An 18,434-nucleotide genomic window follows, 5' to 3' on the forward strand; every position below is an offset into this window, starting at 1 on the left:
CCACATTAACCTATTTATAATAAGATCGAATACGATATAATTTAAATCACGTTCACACACATGTGACAGATAAAAGAACATGAATCAACTTCACTGAATAGGCACATATGTCGCAAATTGTATCGTGTTTGATTTTGTGTTAACCGAAAAACGCCGTAATTACGTTCGTAAAAGCTTTATTTAACAAAAATTAATTTCATTCAACGTTAGTATTGTTTCATCGATTTTCTGATCTAGCCGACTTTCAAGCCATTTTTTCTACCACTCGCACTGTTCTTTCCTATGTCTAGTGAGAGCTACTCTTGGTAATCCCTTGTGTAACAAAGACGATATTACCGCTGCTCTTCAGAAACAGTAGCGAAACATTCTCTTGCGCAAGACTTTCACGAACATATCTACGTACGAAGCATACTATAATCTCTTAAACATGAGTGCACAATGTTTTCGATCATTGTATGCGAATAAATAAGTCAGTTTCGCGCAATTTCGAGATCACGCAATTACGATCACAGTCTTTCCTTGAGTTGAATATAATCTACTGCATCGATCATAAGTTAGATGTTTCAATTTTCCCACATTACTTACAAGAAAGGGTATTTGCTTGCTATAAGAAAATAGATCTTCCTTCTTTGCGTTTACTTACATACCGTTGCAACGTTAGTCTGATAATTTATAATAAAAATTGAATATTCTTTGAAGACACAGACCAATTTTCGAAACGGACGATGCCGAACAAAAGGAAACGCGGTATTCTCGCGCAGAAGCGTGGCAATAAAGTATTTACCTATGAAGTAACCACCACCATTTGAATTTTCTTGGAAATGTGCAGTTCAAATAGAAATGGTAATCAATTGGGCAGCAGACATAATTGAGCGATTATAGTAGAATAAAAGATAAACCGAAAAATAGAAATACAATTTGTTAGTATGTTGGAACAAAGAAAGGGAAGATATTCACGATTGCGTGGAATTACTTGTCGATCCTCATTTTGTAAGGATGAAAGAGTCGTCGGATGAAGATTTCGCTTACGCGATGACTCCGTTGAAGATCATGTCGTGGCCTGTAGGAACCTGGCCTCTTCAAGTGTACGATATCTTCTCCGCTATACGTGCCATAATCGCGATTCTACTTCTGGTATGAAATTTTTGTGATTCTGTTTCGAAGTTGACACGTGAGCCACCAACTGTATATAGAATCGGGGTCAAAGTAAGTGGGCAAGCAAATGGAACTAGTTTTAATGTTGTGCATTTATATCCTTTTTATCGCATATCGTTATAGTACATGGATTATTGAGGAAATAACAAGAAATAACAAGTCGTATTTAACGAAACTACAGTGACAACTACTCCTCCTACTTATCCACTTACTTTTATTCAAACGTGTTAAATGAAATTTCTACAAGCCAAATTGATCCATGTCAGGTTCTATTACTCCAACAATTTTGTAATTACTACACATTACTTGTATTCTCCTTGGAAGACACCTGACGTGTTTCTATAAATTTTCTGATAGCATAGAAATCGTGGAAATAATAATGAATTCAGGCATAAATTAAAAAAGCAAATATCAAGAATTTCATCGCACTTTTTACTTTTCAATTTGTGAACCTAATCAATGTGGTTTCTGAATGATTGAATTTGTTTCATAGCTATTCATGCTGATCATCGTGCAAATGGAGTTGTATTTAGACAGGAGTGACGCCAAGAAGAATCTAGACGCTCTACTGCTAATTACCTGCGGCATTTTGGCGTTATCAAAGATCATACGTTTTCGTATTCAGCCTGATGGCCTTGTTTCGAATTTTATCTCGGTGATTAAAGATTATAACGAACTGAAAGATCAAGAGAAACGAGTGATAATGCGAAGACACGCTTATATGGGTAGACTGGTATCGGCTAGTGTGATATTTTCTTCGTGCATCGGCTCGACTCTTTACTTGACTATCCCTATGCTGTCTGGAGATGAAGAAAAAGATATAGTTAACGTAACGAAAGAAAGTACAACGGATTATCCTATGCCTTCCGAATATGTAATAGCCCTTATGCAATTGCCGGATAATTTGTTCTTTATGGTTTTTATCATAGAATACTTGATGCTGTTATTCACAAGCACTGGAAATCTAGGTAATGAATCACCGTGTCGAATGAATTACCCATTGTCAGAAGCCATGCTAATTAATCCATTGATTTTAATGAAGAAGAAAGATCAACATCATTTTTTAAAATGCAATCAACTGTTTTTTTTTTTTTATTTGCATTGGCTTCTTACAATCAGTTCTTAAGCCTTGACGTACGATTTTCTTAGCAATTTCACTTACATAAACATGGTACTCTATATGGAAAATAAACCCTAGGCTCTGTATAACGCAAAGTATAAAGAGGAATTTGAGGAGCTGGACGTGTATCTTGTTGTGTATGCAACGTGCTTATAACTCCAGATGTTGAAATTAATTATTCATTTTGGACAATGAAATTAATTTAAATTAAAAAATGGAATTGATCAGTTTGGCTTCTGAATTGCTTGATTGGCTTGGTACATATACAGATACTTGCCCAGTGTAGCGCAAGGATCTAGCTCATTTAGTTTGAAATATGAATTAGGAAGCGATACGTTGTTCTTCGGTATTATCTTTCACCTGTGCGGTCAGGTAGAAATTCTGAGATTAGAGTTCAATAGACTAGGTAACAAGAACGAAAGAACAATGGAACGTTTCATCGTGTTAATCAAGAGGCACATTTACTTATTGAACCTAGCCCACATGCTGAACGAGACAATTAGCTCTATCTTGGTGATGCAACTATTCTCGAGCTGTGTGCTTATTTGTACAACCGGTAAGCGTTCTGATCTCGTTTAAAATAACACGAAGCCTGGTATAAGAATATTTGAATACAATTGATATAAAGGTACAATATTCATCTATTTTTAGGATTTCAACTCATTCTCGCTCTAAGCATCGGAAACATAGTCATGATGATGAAAGGATTTATAGTTCTGAACGCTATGTTGGTGCAACTATTTGCATACAGTTATGTGGGCGATTATTTAACGCGCCAAATGAAAGGTATCAGCGACTCGATGTATTTTTGCAATTGGTACGATATATCGAAAAGTATGGCAAAAGATATTATTTATGTCATTATGAGAGCTCAATATCCAGTGTCCTTGAAGGCTGGCAATTTCTTTATCGTCAATATGGAAACGTATATGAGTATTCTGAAAACTTCTATGTCGTATCTTTCAGTCCTTCGAGTAATGGTAAATGCTTGAAGTGGTATGAATCTAATAAAGTACAATAAAATGTAAAACATTTTCTTTCTGGTGATTTAATATTCATTTCGAATACTCGAAATTAAATTATTTTGGAATCGAATGTGCGCAGTAGATCGTCTCAGTAGACTGTTATGGTCAATGATTCACGCAATTTTCGATAGATGTTATTGCAGCATCGTTTGTTTATAGCCACTGACTAAGAACAGCATAGACGAGACATTACATGGGCGTGTGCGTCCCAGGTTCTGAAATACCGACTCGGAAAAAAACTAAAGTTCATTTGTATTACACTGTGGTCAAGGAACAGGAATACAAGAGCCGACTCTCCACATGGAAATCCACATGGAAAACAAGAAGGATCTTTTCTGCGCAAGCACAGCACGCGTATATGGATACACATAAACACTATGAATGCCTGAGACAGAGACATTCAAAAACAAAATTTCATTTTGTGCCTTTATATTTTTATTCGTATGAAAACAGATCAAAGAAGAGGACATCTGCACGTAAGTGAGCGTAAATGTTTTTTTGTGCGTGCTAGGATAAATCGTACATCAAATCGAAGTAAGTAAACGCTAGCCGTATAATAGTGTCTGGTTTCGAAAATACTTTGTTAAGTTTATTGTAACATTATCACAAATCTTACTCCATTCAGTATCTTACATCATAAGACATTTTTATATAACATTTCAAGTATAGAAATATATTGCATAAAAGAAATATAATAATTTGGTGCAACCGATTAGTTTCTAATCATCTAACTGACGTGTCTTACCTCTTTTCAGATCCTCTTACACTCGATGAACCTATAGATAGATCTTAACAATCCCTTGGAATTGAACTACTTGATGACAACATACTGCCTATTTTGCCAACTTTGCCTCGGCACATCTGCGTATTGGCATCGCAGACAATGTATAACGTCGTCAATGTAATTGCTGATTTGGCCAATGACGGATTATTCTTCAGCTTAAGGATGAATTCTCCCAAGTACTCATTGCCAGGAGTCATGCTAATTAACTTTCATAGATTTTGATGAAGAAAAAAGCTTGACATCATTTTTTAAGTGCAATACGATTTTTTTCACTCGTATTTGTCCTTTACAATCACTCCTTAAAACTTTACATACGATGTTGTTTGCCATTTTACTTACATAAATATACATACCGTTATATTCAGTTTTAACTGTGGTGTACTTTTTTCTAAATAATAATAATCGATAATATACATAAATATTAAAAAGTCAAAGAGTATATTTTTGTCCATATATTTTATTAAGACTCGTTTATAATCTCAAAATCTATATAATTATTACTGATAAATCATAAATTTGTCACTTTCATCACCCTGCTACTTCTACTGTAACTGAGTTAAATGTCTAATATTTTCTAAACTCTGCCAAATCAAATTCGCGTAAAAACAAGTGTAATTAATATATTACCTTGATCACTGCACCCTGTGTATTGTATTCAAAACCAGATTTCGTGTTCCTGGGTTGCTTGAGCACGAGAGAGCACAAGCATCGGTGCATAAAAGAGCTTCACCTTGATGATGAGGTTGCTCCAACAGCCGTGCAAAATATGACATTAGTCTTACCGACTTTTTGATAAATCCGATTTTCAGATCACTTTCTTACTCGTCCTGTCTCTTTTTAAATCCGGCAAAATGCTACACCATATCTATCCCTTGCATCGATTCTTTCTTCGATGGTCATTTGGTTTGAATCCAATTTTAGAGTACTGTGCTGAAATTTACTGCATTACTCTCAGGAATTGCCCTTTGTAATCCCTGGAACAGCAAAGGCGATATTACTCTTATTCAGCGAAGAAAAGCAACGATATTTTCTCTCAGGTAAGACGCAAACTTTCACACAAATAAATGCGCACGGAGCACACTATAGTCTGTTGAACACTGAGTATACAACTGTTTGGATCAATGCACGCGATTAAATAAGTAATTTTGATGCAATTTTGAGAAACTCCGAACACGATCTTACCCTTCGCTTGCGTTCAAACATAATCGATTGCAATTTAGACGTTTCACTTCTACTACTTTCCCTGTAGCATAGGGTATCTTCTTACTATAAGGAAATAGATTTTCGTTCTTTACATTTACTTACATACCGTTGCAGCTCGCATCTAATAGTTTGCATGAAAGTTAAATATTCTTTGAAAACACAGACCAATTTTCGAAACGCATGATCTATTTAACAATTTGCCATAGAAGTTGGATATACTTTGAAAACAGAGACCAATTTTCGAAACGGAAGGTGCTGAACGACGGAAAATGCAGTATTAATCGTACAGCAGATCGGCAATAACGTATTTACCTGCGAAGTAACTACAACTGGAATTTCCTTGGAAATGTGCACATGGCATAGAATTGGTAACCCATTGAACGGCAGATAATTGAGCGATTACAGTAAAATAAAAGATAAGAAAATACAGACAATTTGTTAATATATGGGAAGAAAGAAAGGGACGGTACTCGCGTCGACGTAGAATTATTTCTCGATCTTCGTTTTCGAGGATGAAGGAGTCGTCGAGGAAAGACTTCGCTTACGCGATGACACCGATGAAGATCGTATCGTGGCCTGTTGGTACCTGGCCCCTTCAAAATTACGGTATTTTTTCCGCTATGCGTGGCATCATTGTGATCTCTCTTGTGGTATGAAACCTTTGTGATACTATTTCGATGTGAATATGTTCGCATTTCGTTATACGGAATCAAGAACAAAAATAAGTGGACAAACGAATGAAACTAATTGTAGTGTTATATATATAGCTACATTTTATTTTTTATTGTATATCATATAGTACATAGATTATTTAGCAAATAATTAAAAGTGATATTTATATTTTTGTATAAACAAGCCGTATCTGACGAAACAAAATTGATGTTTGGTTTTTCTTTCGTAAGGTTTGCTAAATATTTAACTAAACTTTAAATGTCAAGTAAATACTCGGCGGAAGATTGCAGTTACTTTTTCGGAAAACACTTTGACATTTCGGTAGAATATTTTGAATTACCACAATACTTGTTTCCATTACCTGTCCATTTACTTTTGTCCGAATGTGTTAAATAAACTTTCTGGAAGTCAAGTTAATCCGCTACATTTTTTTTAATTCCATAATTTTACTATTATTCTACATTATTTACGTTCTTCTTGAAAGACATATGTCTTATTTCTATCGATTTATTTGTGACAAGCGGAATGTGTAAATAATAGTGAATTCGAAGGTAAATTAAAGAAGCAAATTTTAATGACTCCATCGCTCTTTTTACTTTTTTAATTTGCGAGCCTAATCGATAGGCTTTCCGAGTAGCTGAAATTGGCGCTTTTAAAAATTTTCGTTCTTTTACAGTTGCTAATGCTAGCGATCTTGCAAACGGAAATGTACTTAGACAGCGGCGACGCCGGAAAAAACGTGGACGCTTTGATATTAATAACAAGCGGCGTTGTGGCTTTGTCAAAAATTATATGGTTTCGTATTCGACCTGCTGGCCTTATTTCGAATTTTACCTCTGCGGTTAAGGATTATGAAGAATTGGAGGGTCAGGACAAACGATTGATAGTACGAAGACACGCTTATATAGGCAGAGTAGCATCTGCCACTGTGATATTTTCTTCGTATATCGGCTCCACTCTTTACATGACTATTCCTATGCTGGCTGGAGATGAAGAAAAAGATATAGCTAACGTAACAGAAGAAAGTACAACGGATTACCCTATACCTTCCGAATATGTAATGGCCGTTATACAATTGCCGGATAATTTGTACTTTATGGTTTTTATCATAGAGTACTTGATGCTGTTATTCACGAGCACTGGAAATCTAGGTAATGAATCGCCGTGTTACCCATTGTCAGAAGCCATGCTAATTAATCCATAGATTTTAATAAAGAAGAAAGATCAACATCATTTTTTTTAATGCAAGGAACTGTTTCTTTTATTTGCATTGGCTTCTTACAATCAGTCCTTAAGACTTGACGTACGATTTTCTTCGCAATTTTATTTACATAAATATGGTACTCTATATTGAAAATAAACCATAGGCTCAGTATAACGCAAAGTATAATGAGGAATTTTAAGAGTTGGACGTATATCTCGTGTGTATGTAACGTGTTTATACCCTCGGATGTTGAAACTAATTATTCGTTTTGGACAATGAAATTAAGGAACGCGATGAAAGATGGAATTGATCAGTTTGGCTTCTGAAAGATACATATACAGATATTTGCTCAGAGTAGCGCAAGAATCTTGCTCATTCGGTTTGAAATATTAATTAGGAAGCGATTCGTTGCTCTTCGGTATCATTTTTCACCTGTGCGGTCAAGTGGAAATTTTGAAGCTGGAATTCAATAAACTGGGCAACGAGAATGAAAGAATAATGGAGCGTTTCATCGTATTAATCAAGAGGCACGTTTACTTACTGAACCTGGCCAAGATGCTGAACGAGACGATCAGCTCTGTCTTGGTCGTGCAACTATTCACGAGTTGTATACTTATTTGTACAACGGGTGAACACTTTTGCCTCATTTAATGAAATCATATGAAGCTCGATGGCATAAGTTTATTTAAATACGATCAATGTGTTTGAACGATTTATATCTATTTTTAGGATTTCAATTTATCCTCGATCTGAGCGTTGGGAACATCGTCATGGCGATGAAAACATTTATAGTAATGAGCTGTCTGTTGGTTCAATTGTTTGCATACAGTTACGTAGGCGAATATTTAAAACGTCAAATGGAGAGCGTCGGCGACTCTGTGTACTTCTGCAGCTGGTATCATATACCGAAAAATGTGGCAAAAGGTATTGTTTTTGTCATTATGAAAAGCCAAGATCCAGTTTCCTTGAAGGCTGGAAAATTCTTTATCGTCAATATGGAAACGTACATGAGTATTCTGAAAACATCGATGTCGTATCTTTCAGTCCTTCGAGTAATGGTAAATCCTTGAAATGTTATTAATATAATAAAGCAGAATAAGATATTAAATATTATACTTTCAGTAATTCAATATTCGTTTCAAATTCATTTAGAGTTGAATGTGCGTAGTAGATAGTCTCAGTAAGCTGTTATGATCAAGTGTCTTTTGTGTCTAGCCATTGACTAAAGACAGGATTGACGTGACGACTTGACATTGAATGGAACTTTATGGCTCAGGCTGTGAAATAACTAAACAAGATCTGAGTGTTTCTTGCAGCCTCTCCGAATTGCTACTGCGAACATAGGAAAATTATATTCGTCCCGATCGTCAACAATGATGATGTCAATAGCTATGAAAGGATCCTCCTTTGTTAAACTCTCGAAAGAAAATTTGTCCCATCGCATAACTGATAACTATGAAACTCTACGCGCATAAATCGAATTGTCAGCATGCGGTAATTGGGATAACATGCACCTTTATACAGTATATTCGGTTTTAACGTATACACTGTTATGTATTTTAATTCTACTAATCTTTATCCTCTAATCGTGAAAACGCTTTAGCAGACCGAGGATATTCGACGATTAAGATATAAGATTTATATCAAAGACAGCAGAATGGAAGATATACGAAAAAATACATAATCCAAAACACTTTTACCCATATATTTTACAAAGAATCATTCAAGATCCCAAAATCTATAAAATGATTATGAAAAGTCACATATTTACCATTTTGACCACCTTGCTACTTCTTTTGTTGAAGTATTAAATACCTAGTTTCCTCTAAACTGTCAAATCAAGTTCACGTGTAATTGGCATATTACCTTGATCATCGTATCCTGTGTATTCAATGAAAAATCTGGTTTAACGATCGTGATGTGTCTGAGTACAAGAGAAAACATCGGTGAATTGCAAAGGTTTGCTGTGATGGTGACGTTGCTCATACAATTCTACCTTTACGTCCATACAGGCAATGCCTCGATCCAAAGAGTTTGCAGTTTACCCTGTTATCAACTTTGAGAGCATAGCAAGGGATCTGACACTGATAGTATCAACCATGTGAACTTGTCGATCTACGTAACAGCTGAGAAATTCCTCTCGATGAACATATTCACTTTCAAAGAAATACACGTGAAAATCATTGATCGCAAGTGCTACATATATATAGTAAACTTCCGTACAGCACCAAGCAGCCGGTAAGGCTCCCTCGTTGAGCACTCCATCGTCTCCCCCATTGCACTGGGGTGAGTTTCCCGTTTGGGGTTCTAGTGTTCCCCCTGACACATCGCGAAGTACGAGGAATTAATAATGTAACCTGTTCCATCGGATATTACTAATTCAATAATGGAATTTTTATATTCTTGATATCTTTCACATTATATATTTGCTAACGTAGTTGTGAGATTTTTGATTGAAATAACACCGAACGCGATATAATTTAAATCACGTTTACAGATATGTAATAGACGAAAGAAACGAAGTTAAATTTACTAAATGAGCAAATATGCTCCGATATACGACGCGACTTATTTTGCTCTAATTAAGAAATCCTCACAATTACATGGATAAAAGTTTTATTCGAGAAAAAAGAATTTAATATAACGTTTGTCTCACCGATTTCTTGGTCCGGGGAAATGACAGGTCGTGTCTATCCGTAGCATTGGTTACTCCCTCGATGAACATTTGGCTTGCCCAATTTTGTTCGATTTTAGGATGCTATGCAGAAGTTTTTGTGCATTCCCTTGAGAATTACGCTTGGCAACCTGTCGAGCAACAAAGGCAATGTTACTGTTACTCGACGAAGAAGAACAATGAAATTTTCTCTTACGTAAGACACAAACATTCACAAAAATAACTACGCACGAAGCATGCTTTACACTTCAGTTGACACTGAGTACATAATCGTTTGTATCAATATACACGAATAAATAAGTAATTTTAGTGCAATTTTAAGAAACACCGATCACGATCGTACCCTTTGCCTGCGTTGAAAATAATCCATTGCAATTTAGACGTTTCAGTTCTACCACTTTCCTTAGAAGAAAGGCTATCTTCTTACTATAATCGTTCTATGCACTTACTCACATATCGATGCAACCCCATTCTAATGGTTTACTATGAAAGTTGAATATTCTTTGAAAACACAGACCAATTTTCGAAACACAACAAATAGTTCAACAACTTGCTACGAAAGTTGAATGTTCTTTGAAAAGTCGAAATAATTTACATATCGAATGGCCCTGTACGCGATATTACTCGTACGGAAACTTGGCAATAAAGTATTTACGTACGAAGTAGTCGTCCTCTCCCCCTCCCCCATTGAATTTTCCATAAAATATGCGGATAGAAATGGTAACTTACTGAACGATGGATAATCGAGCAATTACAATAGAATAAAAGATAAACCGACGAATAGGGATATAATTTGTTAGTATCCGGGAAGAAGGAGTAGGATGGTATTCACGATAACGTGGAACTGTTCGTCGATCTTCATCTTGCGAGAATGAAGGCCTCATCGCGTAAAGACTTCGTTTACGCGATGACTCCGTTGAAGATTGTGTCGTGGCCTGTAGGTACCTGGCCTCTTCAAGACTACGACATCTTCTCAGCTATGCGTGGCACCATAGTGATCTTTCTTATGGTATGAAACTTTTTTGATACTGTTTCGATGTGAATATGTTTGCATTTCGTTATATAGAATCAAGAACAAAAATAAGTGGACAAACGAATGGAACTAATTGTAGTGTGTTGTTAGTCGTATCTAACGAAACAAAATTGGTGTTTACTTTTTCTTTCGTAAGGTTTGCTGAATATTTAACTAAACTTTAAATGCCAATTAAATACTCGGTGGAAGATTGGAGTTACTTTTTTGGAAAACACTTTGACATTTCGGTAGAATATTTCAAATTACCACAATACTTGTTTCCATTGCCTGTCCATTTATTTTTGTCCGAATGTGTTAAATAAACTTTCTGGAAATCAAGAAATTCTACAATTTTACTATTACTCTACACTACTTACGTTCTTCTTAAAAGACAAATGACTTGTTCCTATAAATCTATTTGTACGAAGAAAATTATATGAATAATAGTAAATTAGAAGGTAAATTTAAAAGAACTCATTTTTATGTCTTCATCGCACTCTTTACTTTCCAATAATGTAGATTTAATCAGCCCAAATGCAGACGAGCAACTTTTCTTCCGCGCAACGTCGCTACTATCGTATGCCTTTCTTCGTTTTCCCAGTTAAGAAATACGAAGGCGGAGATCTGATCTTAGCGATATCGCGCGAACGAAAGTCGTTTCTCTGCATGAGACGGCAATATGACTGTTGAGTAGCTGAAATTGACACGTTTCAAAGTTATCGTTCTTTTATAGCTACTAATGCTAATGATCGTGCAAACGGAGATGTACTTCGACAGAAGCGATGCCGAAAAGAACCTCGACGCCCTACTATTAATTGCCTGCGGTATTTTGGCGGTGTCAAAGATTATGTGGTTTCGTATTCGACCAGCTGGTCTTATTTCGAATTTTACCTCGGCGGTCAAGGATTATAACGATTTGGAAGATCAAGAGAAACGGGCGATAATGAGGATGCACGCCTATATGGGCAGAGTGGTGTCTGGCGGTGTGATCATTTTCGCGTATGTTGCCACGGTTCTTTTCATGATTGTGCCTGTGCTAGCTGGTGTGGAAGGGGAAGATATATTTAACGTAACGGAGGAAAGTGTACCGGATTACCCCATGCCTTCCGAATATGTAATGGAACTTATAAAAATGCCGGATAATTTATACTTTATGGTTTTTACCATAGAGTGCCTGATGCGACTATTAGTAAGCACTGGAAATTTAGGTAATGAATTCTCATATCAAATGAATCCATCACTGTCAGAAGCCATACTAATCGTTTCCATAAATTGAAATGTAAACGAGAATGATAAGAATGAACATAGTTTGTTAAAACTTGCATCGCAATTAATAATTATAACTCATTTGCTCTTAGCGATTAGAAAAGAGGTATTAGACGAACTTGCTTGATTTCATGCGCTATAGTAGAATACATAACTCCGTATTAACAACCCTTTTGTACGTGAATGTGTGAAGAAAATATAAAAGTCAATGTTTTTAAGTCGAATGAAATGTTTCTTTTGTTCACATTGTCTTACTTTATGGCGAATCATTGAAATTCCACGCGCCAAGAACTTTCGCCACTTTACTTACATAGACATTGCATGTGGTATCAAATATTGTCCGCCAATATTATAATAATTGAATACACATTATCAGAGAATTACACAGTTAGACTTGGAGACTCAGGTGTTGAATACTAATCATTACGCTTGAAAAATGAAATCGAGAACTTGGTTCAAAAAGTTTGGCTTCTGATAGGCTCAAGTACTCATATTCCCTTGAATAGCTCAAGAACCATGCTTATTTACTTTAAATCACGTACTAGGTAGCGATTCGTTGTTCTTCGGCATCACTTTTCATCTATGCGGTCAAGTGGAAATTCTAAAACTAGATTTCAATAGACTAGGCAACGAGAACGAAAGAACCATGGAACATTTCATCGTATTAATCAAGAGGCATATTTACTTACTAAATCTAGCCAAGATGCTGAACGAGACGATCAGCTCTATCTTAGTCGTGCAATTATTCGCGAGTTGTATACTTATTTGTACAACCGGTGAACATTCTTACCTTTTTTAGTGAAATGACACGAAGCCCGATGGCATACGTTTATTTAAGTACGATCAATGTGTTGGATTGATTTGCATCTGTTTTTAGGATTTCAATTTATTCTCGATTTAAGTGTTGGAAACATCGTCATGGCGATAAAATCATTTATAGTACTGAGCACTCTGTTGGTACAATTGTTTGCATACAGCTACGTGGGCGAATATTTAAAGCTTCAAATGGAAGGCGTTGGCGACTCGCTGTATTTCTGCAGTTGGTACGATATACCGACAAGTATGGCAAAAGATATTATTTATATCATTATGAAAAGTCAAGATCCAGTTTCTTTGAAGGCTGGCAAATTCTTCATCGTCAACATGGAAACGTACATGAATATTCTGAAAACTTCGATGTCGTATCTTTCAGTGCTTCGAGTAATGGTAAATGCTTGAAGTGGTATTAGTCCAATAAAGCACAATACAATAATAAATATTATACTTTCGATGATCCAATATTCATTTCAAATATTCGAATTCAAATTGATTTGGAGCCGAATGTGCGCAGTAGATCGTCTCAGTAGGCTGTTATAATCGATAATTCGTCCAATGGCCATTAGATGGTATTGCAGCGTCGTTTGTGTGTAGCGTTCTGTATTGGCTACTATCGCATACCTACTTTATCGACATAGGGGAAAGCTTTGAGTAGTCGTCATACTTCGATTTTTAGTAACAAATATCTATAAACTGTTCAACGAAACGATAGAGTAGACATGAATAAAATGTGATCGCTATGGCTGCAACTATTGGCTATATAACACAATTTATTATTTACATTTATATTACTTACTTACAGACTGACGATATCATCGAATAATGAGATCAAATTCGAATAATGATCATTTCGATTAACGATTACCTCCACTGCATGCCGCACTGTGTGACCGGTTCGAAATTGTATGGTCAGGTGGCAAGATCTCGATAATTTTAATTTTATTATCAATACCTTAACACTCGTACCCGTGACACATAGAGTGCCACGAAACTGTGTATTTTAACGCTTATACAAACATTTTATGAATACTATGTGTTATACTTCCACATTCTGAAATTTCATTAATGCTGAAATGAGATTTGATTTTCACGATTATATTTGCAAAGTTTGGAGCAAATCTCGCTTAAGATGGCATCTATCCTGTACTAATATCTTAATACATGTTTTCAATGAATATCTTGTAATTTCTGCAATCATGCGTTGTACCTGCTACAGTATTAACGAAATTCCAAAATGTTTTACACGTATAACAATCATAACACACACAAATGTTTTCTATGATAAGCATCCATAACCGTTCACTCTTACTTTGTTTCGATCTTTACCAATGTCATCATGATAACGAATGACCTAATGTAAATTGTCTTGCTAGCACAATTCTTTCTTGTATATTCCCCGCAATTTCGATAAAAACCTGGCAGCCAAGAGGATTAATAACTCACCTCATAAATCACTCGTACAGCTGTTGAAGTGACTTCTCTTCAGTTTTGATTGCGTTAAAAAATACGGTAACGTTTAGTTACACAAGCATGCTGTTAAGCTTGAAAAACACCATCGAGAGATCAGAATTCTTATTTCCAACTACATTTTGCTTCATGAACTGCGATGCTCGATGCGGAATACAGAAGTTTCGCTACGATGCACTAAGCTCTACAATGTCAAAATGTTCTTCTCTATTATCTTTACTGTTGTTCTTTTATCTCGCTTTATTTCTCATGAACAATACACGATGTCTATTACGCAATTTGAATACTCGGCTCTACAATGTCACATAATGTTTTTTCTATATTAACTACATTCTTTGATCTCTTTTGATTTCTTGAAGACGACATGTCATGTTTGTGACTTCATTCGCCGCTTCGTTAATAATTAATAGCATTCATGTTTGAGAAAACCATAAAGCTTCCGGAAACAGTTGCAACCACAGTCTTCTACCATCTGTTCTACCATCTTATTTCGGTTTGTTTCTCTACATTGTTTGTTGTATGAAAATATAGGTTTGTTCAAACTCTGCTGAGTGCTGTATGCATGAATAATAGATCAAAGAAGAGAACGTATGCACGTAAGTGGGCGTGACTGTCTTCGTGTACGCGCCACGATAAATCATACGTCGAATCGAAATAAACGAAAGTAGTAGAGAGGAGTGTCATTGAGAGGCATACCTCACGGTAAAGTCTGTTTTCAAAAAATGCGCGAGAAGGTAGCAATCGAGGAATACGTACGGAATTTTCTAGTGCAGGAGACGGTGTTGAAAGTAGTTGGTATTTGGCCCACGAGAAACGAATCCTTCTTTGGTCGATGGATTTTCGCGATGATGACGCAAGTAAGTTTGAAAACGTAGTCAAGAGCAGGCTTGGGCATTATTTAAATACAGTAGAATTTCATTTATATGAACTTGTCGGATACAAATAGTTTATATAATAGGAGATCGCTGATTCTCCCTACTATCTGCGATTTTTTGTTCACATAGTCGGAGTTCACGTTCAAATTAGTAGACTCAAATAGCGAAACTCTGTCTAATCGGTCGTTGATTAAAATTTAATTAAAATAAGTGGGGTTTATCTAAACGAAATTGTACCGAACAATAGAGCGTCGTTTATCGGAACAATAGGTCGGAGGATAATGCTATATGACTCAAATGTAATTGGAATTAAAATAATTGCAAGAGCAAATGCCATTGCATTATGAAACGAATCGTCTTTATTATTTATGACTTGAATATATACACAAAGCTTGAAATTTAAATTAACATTAAAACGAAACTCACTTTACTTAAAAAAGGATTTACAATTAGGATAGAAAATTATTTGAAGATGATTACCTTAACCTTCACATATGAAACGAAACTACTTTCCCTATGTTGTTTCTACAATAAAAATAATTCATTATTTTTGTATGTTCATTTAAACAAAAATTTGCCCAAGCATGATAAATAATCGTTGAATATGAGAGATCGGCTAGATCTTCCTAGGAATCCTTTCCGTAATTAGATCAGTACTATCTACAGCCTGTCTCTGGAAGTTTATCGTCACTGTCTCGACATCGACGACACGATGGATGCGTTCGTCATGGATCTTTCTTCCATCGTCAGCCTCGCGAAACTGTTCATCATGCGCCGGAATTCGAAGCACGCTTACGTTCTTATAAATTCAGTTCTGAAGGACTGGTCGGCTGTTAATGATTCTCGTCATGAAGATATTATGACAGAATACTATAAAAAAGGACGGATCGTTTCATTGACAATACTGTATCTCGGTTATGCTTCTGGATTGTCTTTCATCGTCAAAGCATTACCCTTTGGAGAGGTTCTGCCGTTCAAGGTTCGACTAAATTCCACGTTAGACTGCGGATGTTTATGCAAACTCAGATAGTGAATTTAAATAGAGATTTGTATTATTCACTATTTGTTATAATAAACACTTTGCATGTTTTTATGTTCTTAGACATTATGTGCACTCTGTATAAAAACACAGCCATAGATATTAGGACACCTTCTCGTTACACGTATTAAAAAATTACAACAAAATTTACTTTATTTCGTATCTTACACTGTAAGACATATTATATGTAAGACATAAATAAACGACATAACAAATCCATAATAAGATACCTAAAAAATAAAAACAACCAAATACGTGCAATTCGTACTAAATGTTAGCCGATGTCCTGATACTAATGGCTGCATGATTTTATATTTTGATATATTTGTAATATAGAAGTACATCGTATAAGAGAAATATAAAATTTCAAAGAGAAGATTATTTTTTCGCGTAAAACGATCGATACCTAATTTTTTAACTGTAACGTGCCTTACCTCTCTTTAGATGTTCCAAAACTCGGCGAATTCATCGGCAAATCTGAAAGGTTCCTTGGAAATGAATTATTTCCTGGCAAGCTATTGCGTGTTTGGCCCACTACCATTGCTCCCGCAGATCTGCGTATTGATATTGCAGGCAATGCACATTTTCGTTAACGCGGTTGCTCATTGCGCCAACGATGGATTATTCTTCAGCTTAACGATGCATCTCTGTGGCCAGTTCGAGGTTCTCAAGATGAATTTTACCAAGTTCGAGCTGCAGGAATTTGGCTGCCACAAAAAGCTTCGATTTCTCGTGAAACGACACTGTCAGCTCCTGATGCTGGCCAATGATCTCGAGCAAACCTTCAATATGATCATTCTCGTACAGCTACTGATGAGCGCCTTGTTAATTTGCATCGAAGGTAAAAATATGCTATTTTTACTTCCCTTTTACCTATTTTCTTCATTTTCTCTGTAATATGAAATTGATAGTATCATATATGACAATCCAATGCACTGTCCACAACAGCAACACCGACGATTAAAATATAAGACCTGTACCAACAAAATCGAATTAGAAGATATACGAATTAATACAAAATTCAAAACGCAAACTCTAATCCACGTATTTTATAAGGAATTAAAAATCCCAACAATGAGCCGGTACAGATGTATAAAATTAATATGAAAAATCGCGTCATTTTGATCACACTGCCACTTCTCCTGTTAAAAGATTAAATGGCTGGTTTTTTCTAAACCGTGTTAAATCAAATTCGTGTAAAAACAGACTTAAGAGTAATTAATACATTACTTTGATTATCATATCAGGTTTCGTGTTCCTGGTCTGTCTGGCAACGAGAGACAACGTCGGTGCATTGAAAAGCGTCGTTCTGATGGTGACGTTACTCATACAGCTATACCTATACGCCTATGCAGGCGACGTTCTCGAGTCTCGATCCAACGAGATAGCGCATGGCGTCTACGATTCGCCTTGGTATCAACCTCGAGGACACGTAGCAAGGGATTTGATGATGATAATCAACCGCGGACACAGGTCGTACCACGTGACAGCTGGGAAATTCCTCTCGATGAACATATTCACATTCAAAGAAATTCTCAGGTCATCAGCTTCCTATTTGTCTGTTCTGAAAGTAATGATGGACACGTGAAAACCATTTGATCGCGAGTGCTATGTATTTCTATCGTGACCCTCGATACATTCCTCGCGTAACAAAAGCAATATTACTGTTATACGACGAGGAAGAGCAACGAAATATTCTCTTACATAAGACTCAAACTTTCACAAACATACCTATGCACGAAGCATGCTATAATCAATTAATCATGAGTATACAATGGTTTGGAACAGTGTATGTGAATAAATAAGAATTTTTCCAGAGTACAATTTTAAGACAAACTGATTACGAGCATCCCATCGTTTGAGTTGAAAACAATCGATTGCAATTTACTCGTTTCAGTACTTCTACTTTCCTTAGAAGAAAGGGTATCTTCTTACTATAAGAAAATAGATCTTCGTTCTTTCCGTTTCCTTACATATCGCCGGAACCCTATTCTGATATTTAGCTGTGGAAGTTGAATAGTCTTTGATAATACAGACCAATTTTCAATACGTATGATCCTTTTAAGAATTTATCATATAAGTTGGATATTATCTATAAATACAGATCAATTTTTGAAACGGG

The 18,434-nt window shown here is 35.8% G+C and overlaps 3 protein-coding genes across 3 annotated transcripts; all 3 read left to right on the plus strand.

Moving 5' to 3' along the window:
• Positions 1-996: 996 nt before the first annotated feature.
• On the plus strand, positions 997-4,302 carry LOC100647752 (odorant receptor 13a). Its single transcript, XM_048412865.1, has 4 exons — positions 997-1,134; positions 1,649-2,123; positions 2,601-2,831; positions 2,927-4,302. Exons 1-4 carry the CDS (start codon positions 997-999, stop codon positions 3,265-3,267), a joined length of 1,185 nt encoding a protein of 394 aa, XP_048268822.1. The 3' UTR covers positions 3,268-4,302.
• Positions 4,303-5,724: 1,422 nt separating this feature from the next.
• On the plus strand, positions 5,725-13,348 carry LOC100646010. The gene is made up of 7 exons (XM_048412754.1): positions 5,725-5,937; positions 6,636-7,110; positions 7,561-7,791; positions 7,893-8,230; positions 11,583-12,057; positions 12,661-12,891; positions 12,993-13,348. The coding sequence occupies exons 1-7, from the start codon at positions 5,800-5,802 to the stop codon at positions 13,331-13,333; spliced, it is 2,229 nt and encodes a 742-aa protein (XP_048268711.1). The 5' UTR covers positions 5,725-5,799; the 3' UTR covers positions 13,334-13,348.
• Positions 13,349-15,971: 2,623 nt separating this feature from the next.
• LOC100646127 (odorant receptor 47a) lies at positions 15,972-18,136 on the plus strand. Its single transcript, XM_003401128.3, has 3 exons — positions 15,972-16,252; positions 16,757-17,153; positions 17,560-18,136. Exons 1-3 carry the CDS (start codon positions 15,986-15,988, stop codon positions 17,898-17,900), a joined length of 1,005 nt encoding a protein of 334 aa, XP_003401176.2. The 5' UTR covers positions 15,972-15,985; the 3' UTR covers positions 17,901-18,136.
• The last annotated feature ends 298 nt before the right edge of the window (positions 18,137-18,434 follow it).

This window comes from Bombus terrestris, chromosome 15 (genome assembly GCF_910591885.1).
Source record: "Bombus terrestris chromosome 15, iyBomTerr1.2, whole genome shotgun sequence".
NCBI lineage: Eukaryota > Metazoa > Arthropoda > Insecta > Hymenoptera > Apidae > Bombus > Bombus terrestris.

Bases quoted from the DNA above. Each gene is read 5' to 3' on its own strand.
- LOC100646010 (XM_048412754.1), top strand. From the start codon at position 5,800: ATGAAGGAGTCGTCGAGGAAAGACTTCGCTTACGCGATGACACCGATG. The intron at 7,792-7,892 runs GTGAACACTTTT...ATCTATTTTTAG, and splicing joins TATACTTATTTGTACAACGG to GATTTCAATTTATCCTCGAT. The intron at 8,231-11,582 runs TGAAATGTTATT...GTTCTTTTATAG, and splicing joins TTCGAGTAATGGTAAATCCT to CTACTAATGCTAATGATCGT.
- LOC100646127 (XM_003401128.3), top strand. From the start codon at position 15,986: ATGGATGCGTTCGTCATGGATCTTTCTTCCATCGTCAGCCTCGCGAAA. The intron at 16,253-16,756 runs GTTCGACTAAAT...ACCTCTCTTTAG, and splicing joins GAGAGGTTCTGCCGTTCAAG to ATGTTCCAAAACTCGGCGAA. The intron at 17,154-17,559 runs GTAAAAATATGC...TTATCATATCAG, and splicing joins CTTGTTAATTTGCATCGAAG to GTTTCGTGTTCCTGGTCTGT.
- LOC100647752 (XM_048412865.1), top strand. From the start codon at position 997: ATGAAAGAGTCGTCGGATGAAGATTTCGCTTACGCGATGACTCCGTTG. The intron at 1,135-1,648 runs GTATGAAATTTT...TTTGTTTCATAG, and splicing joins TAATCGCGATTCTACTTCTG to CTATTCATGCTGATCATCGT. The intron at 2,124-2,600 runs GTAATGAATCAC...AATATGAATTAG, and splicing joins CACAAGCACTGGAAATCTAG to GAAGCGATACGTTGTTCTTC.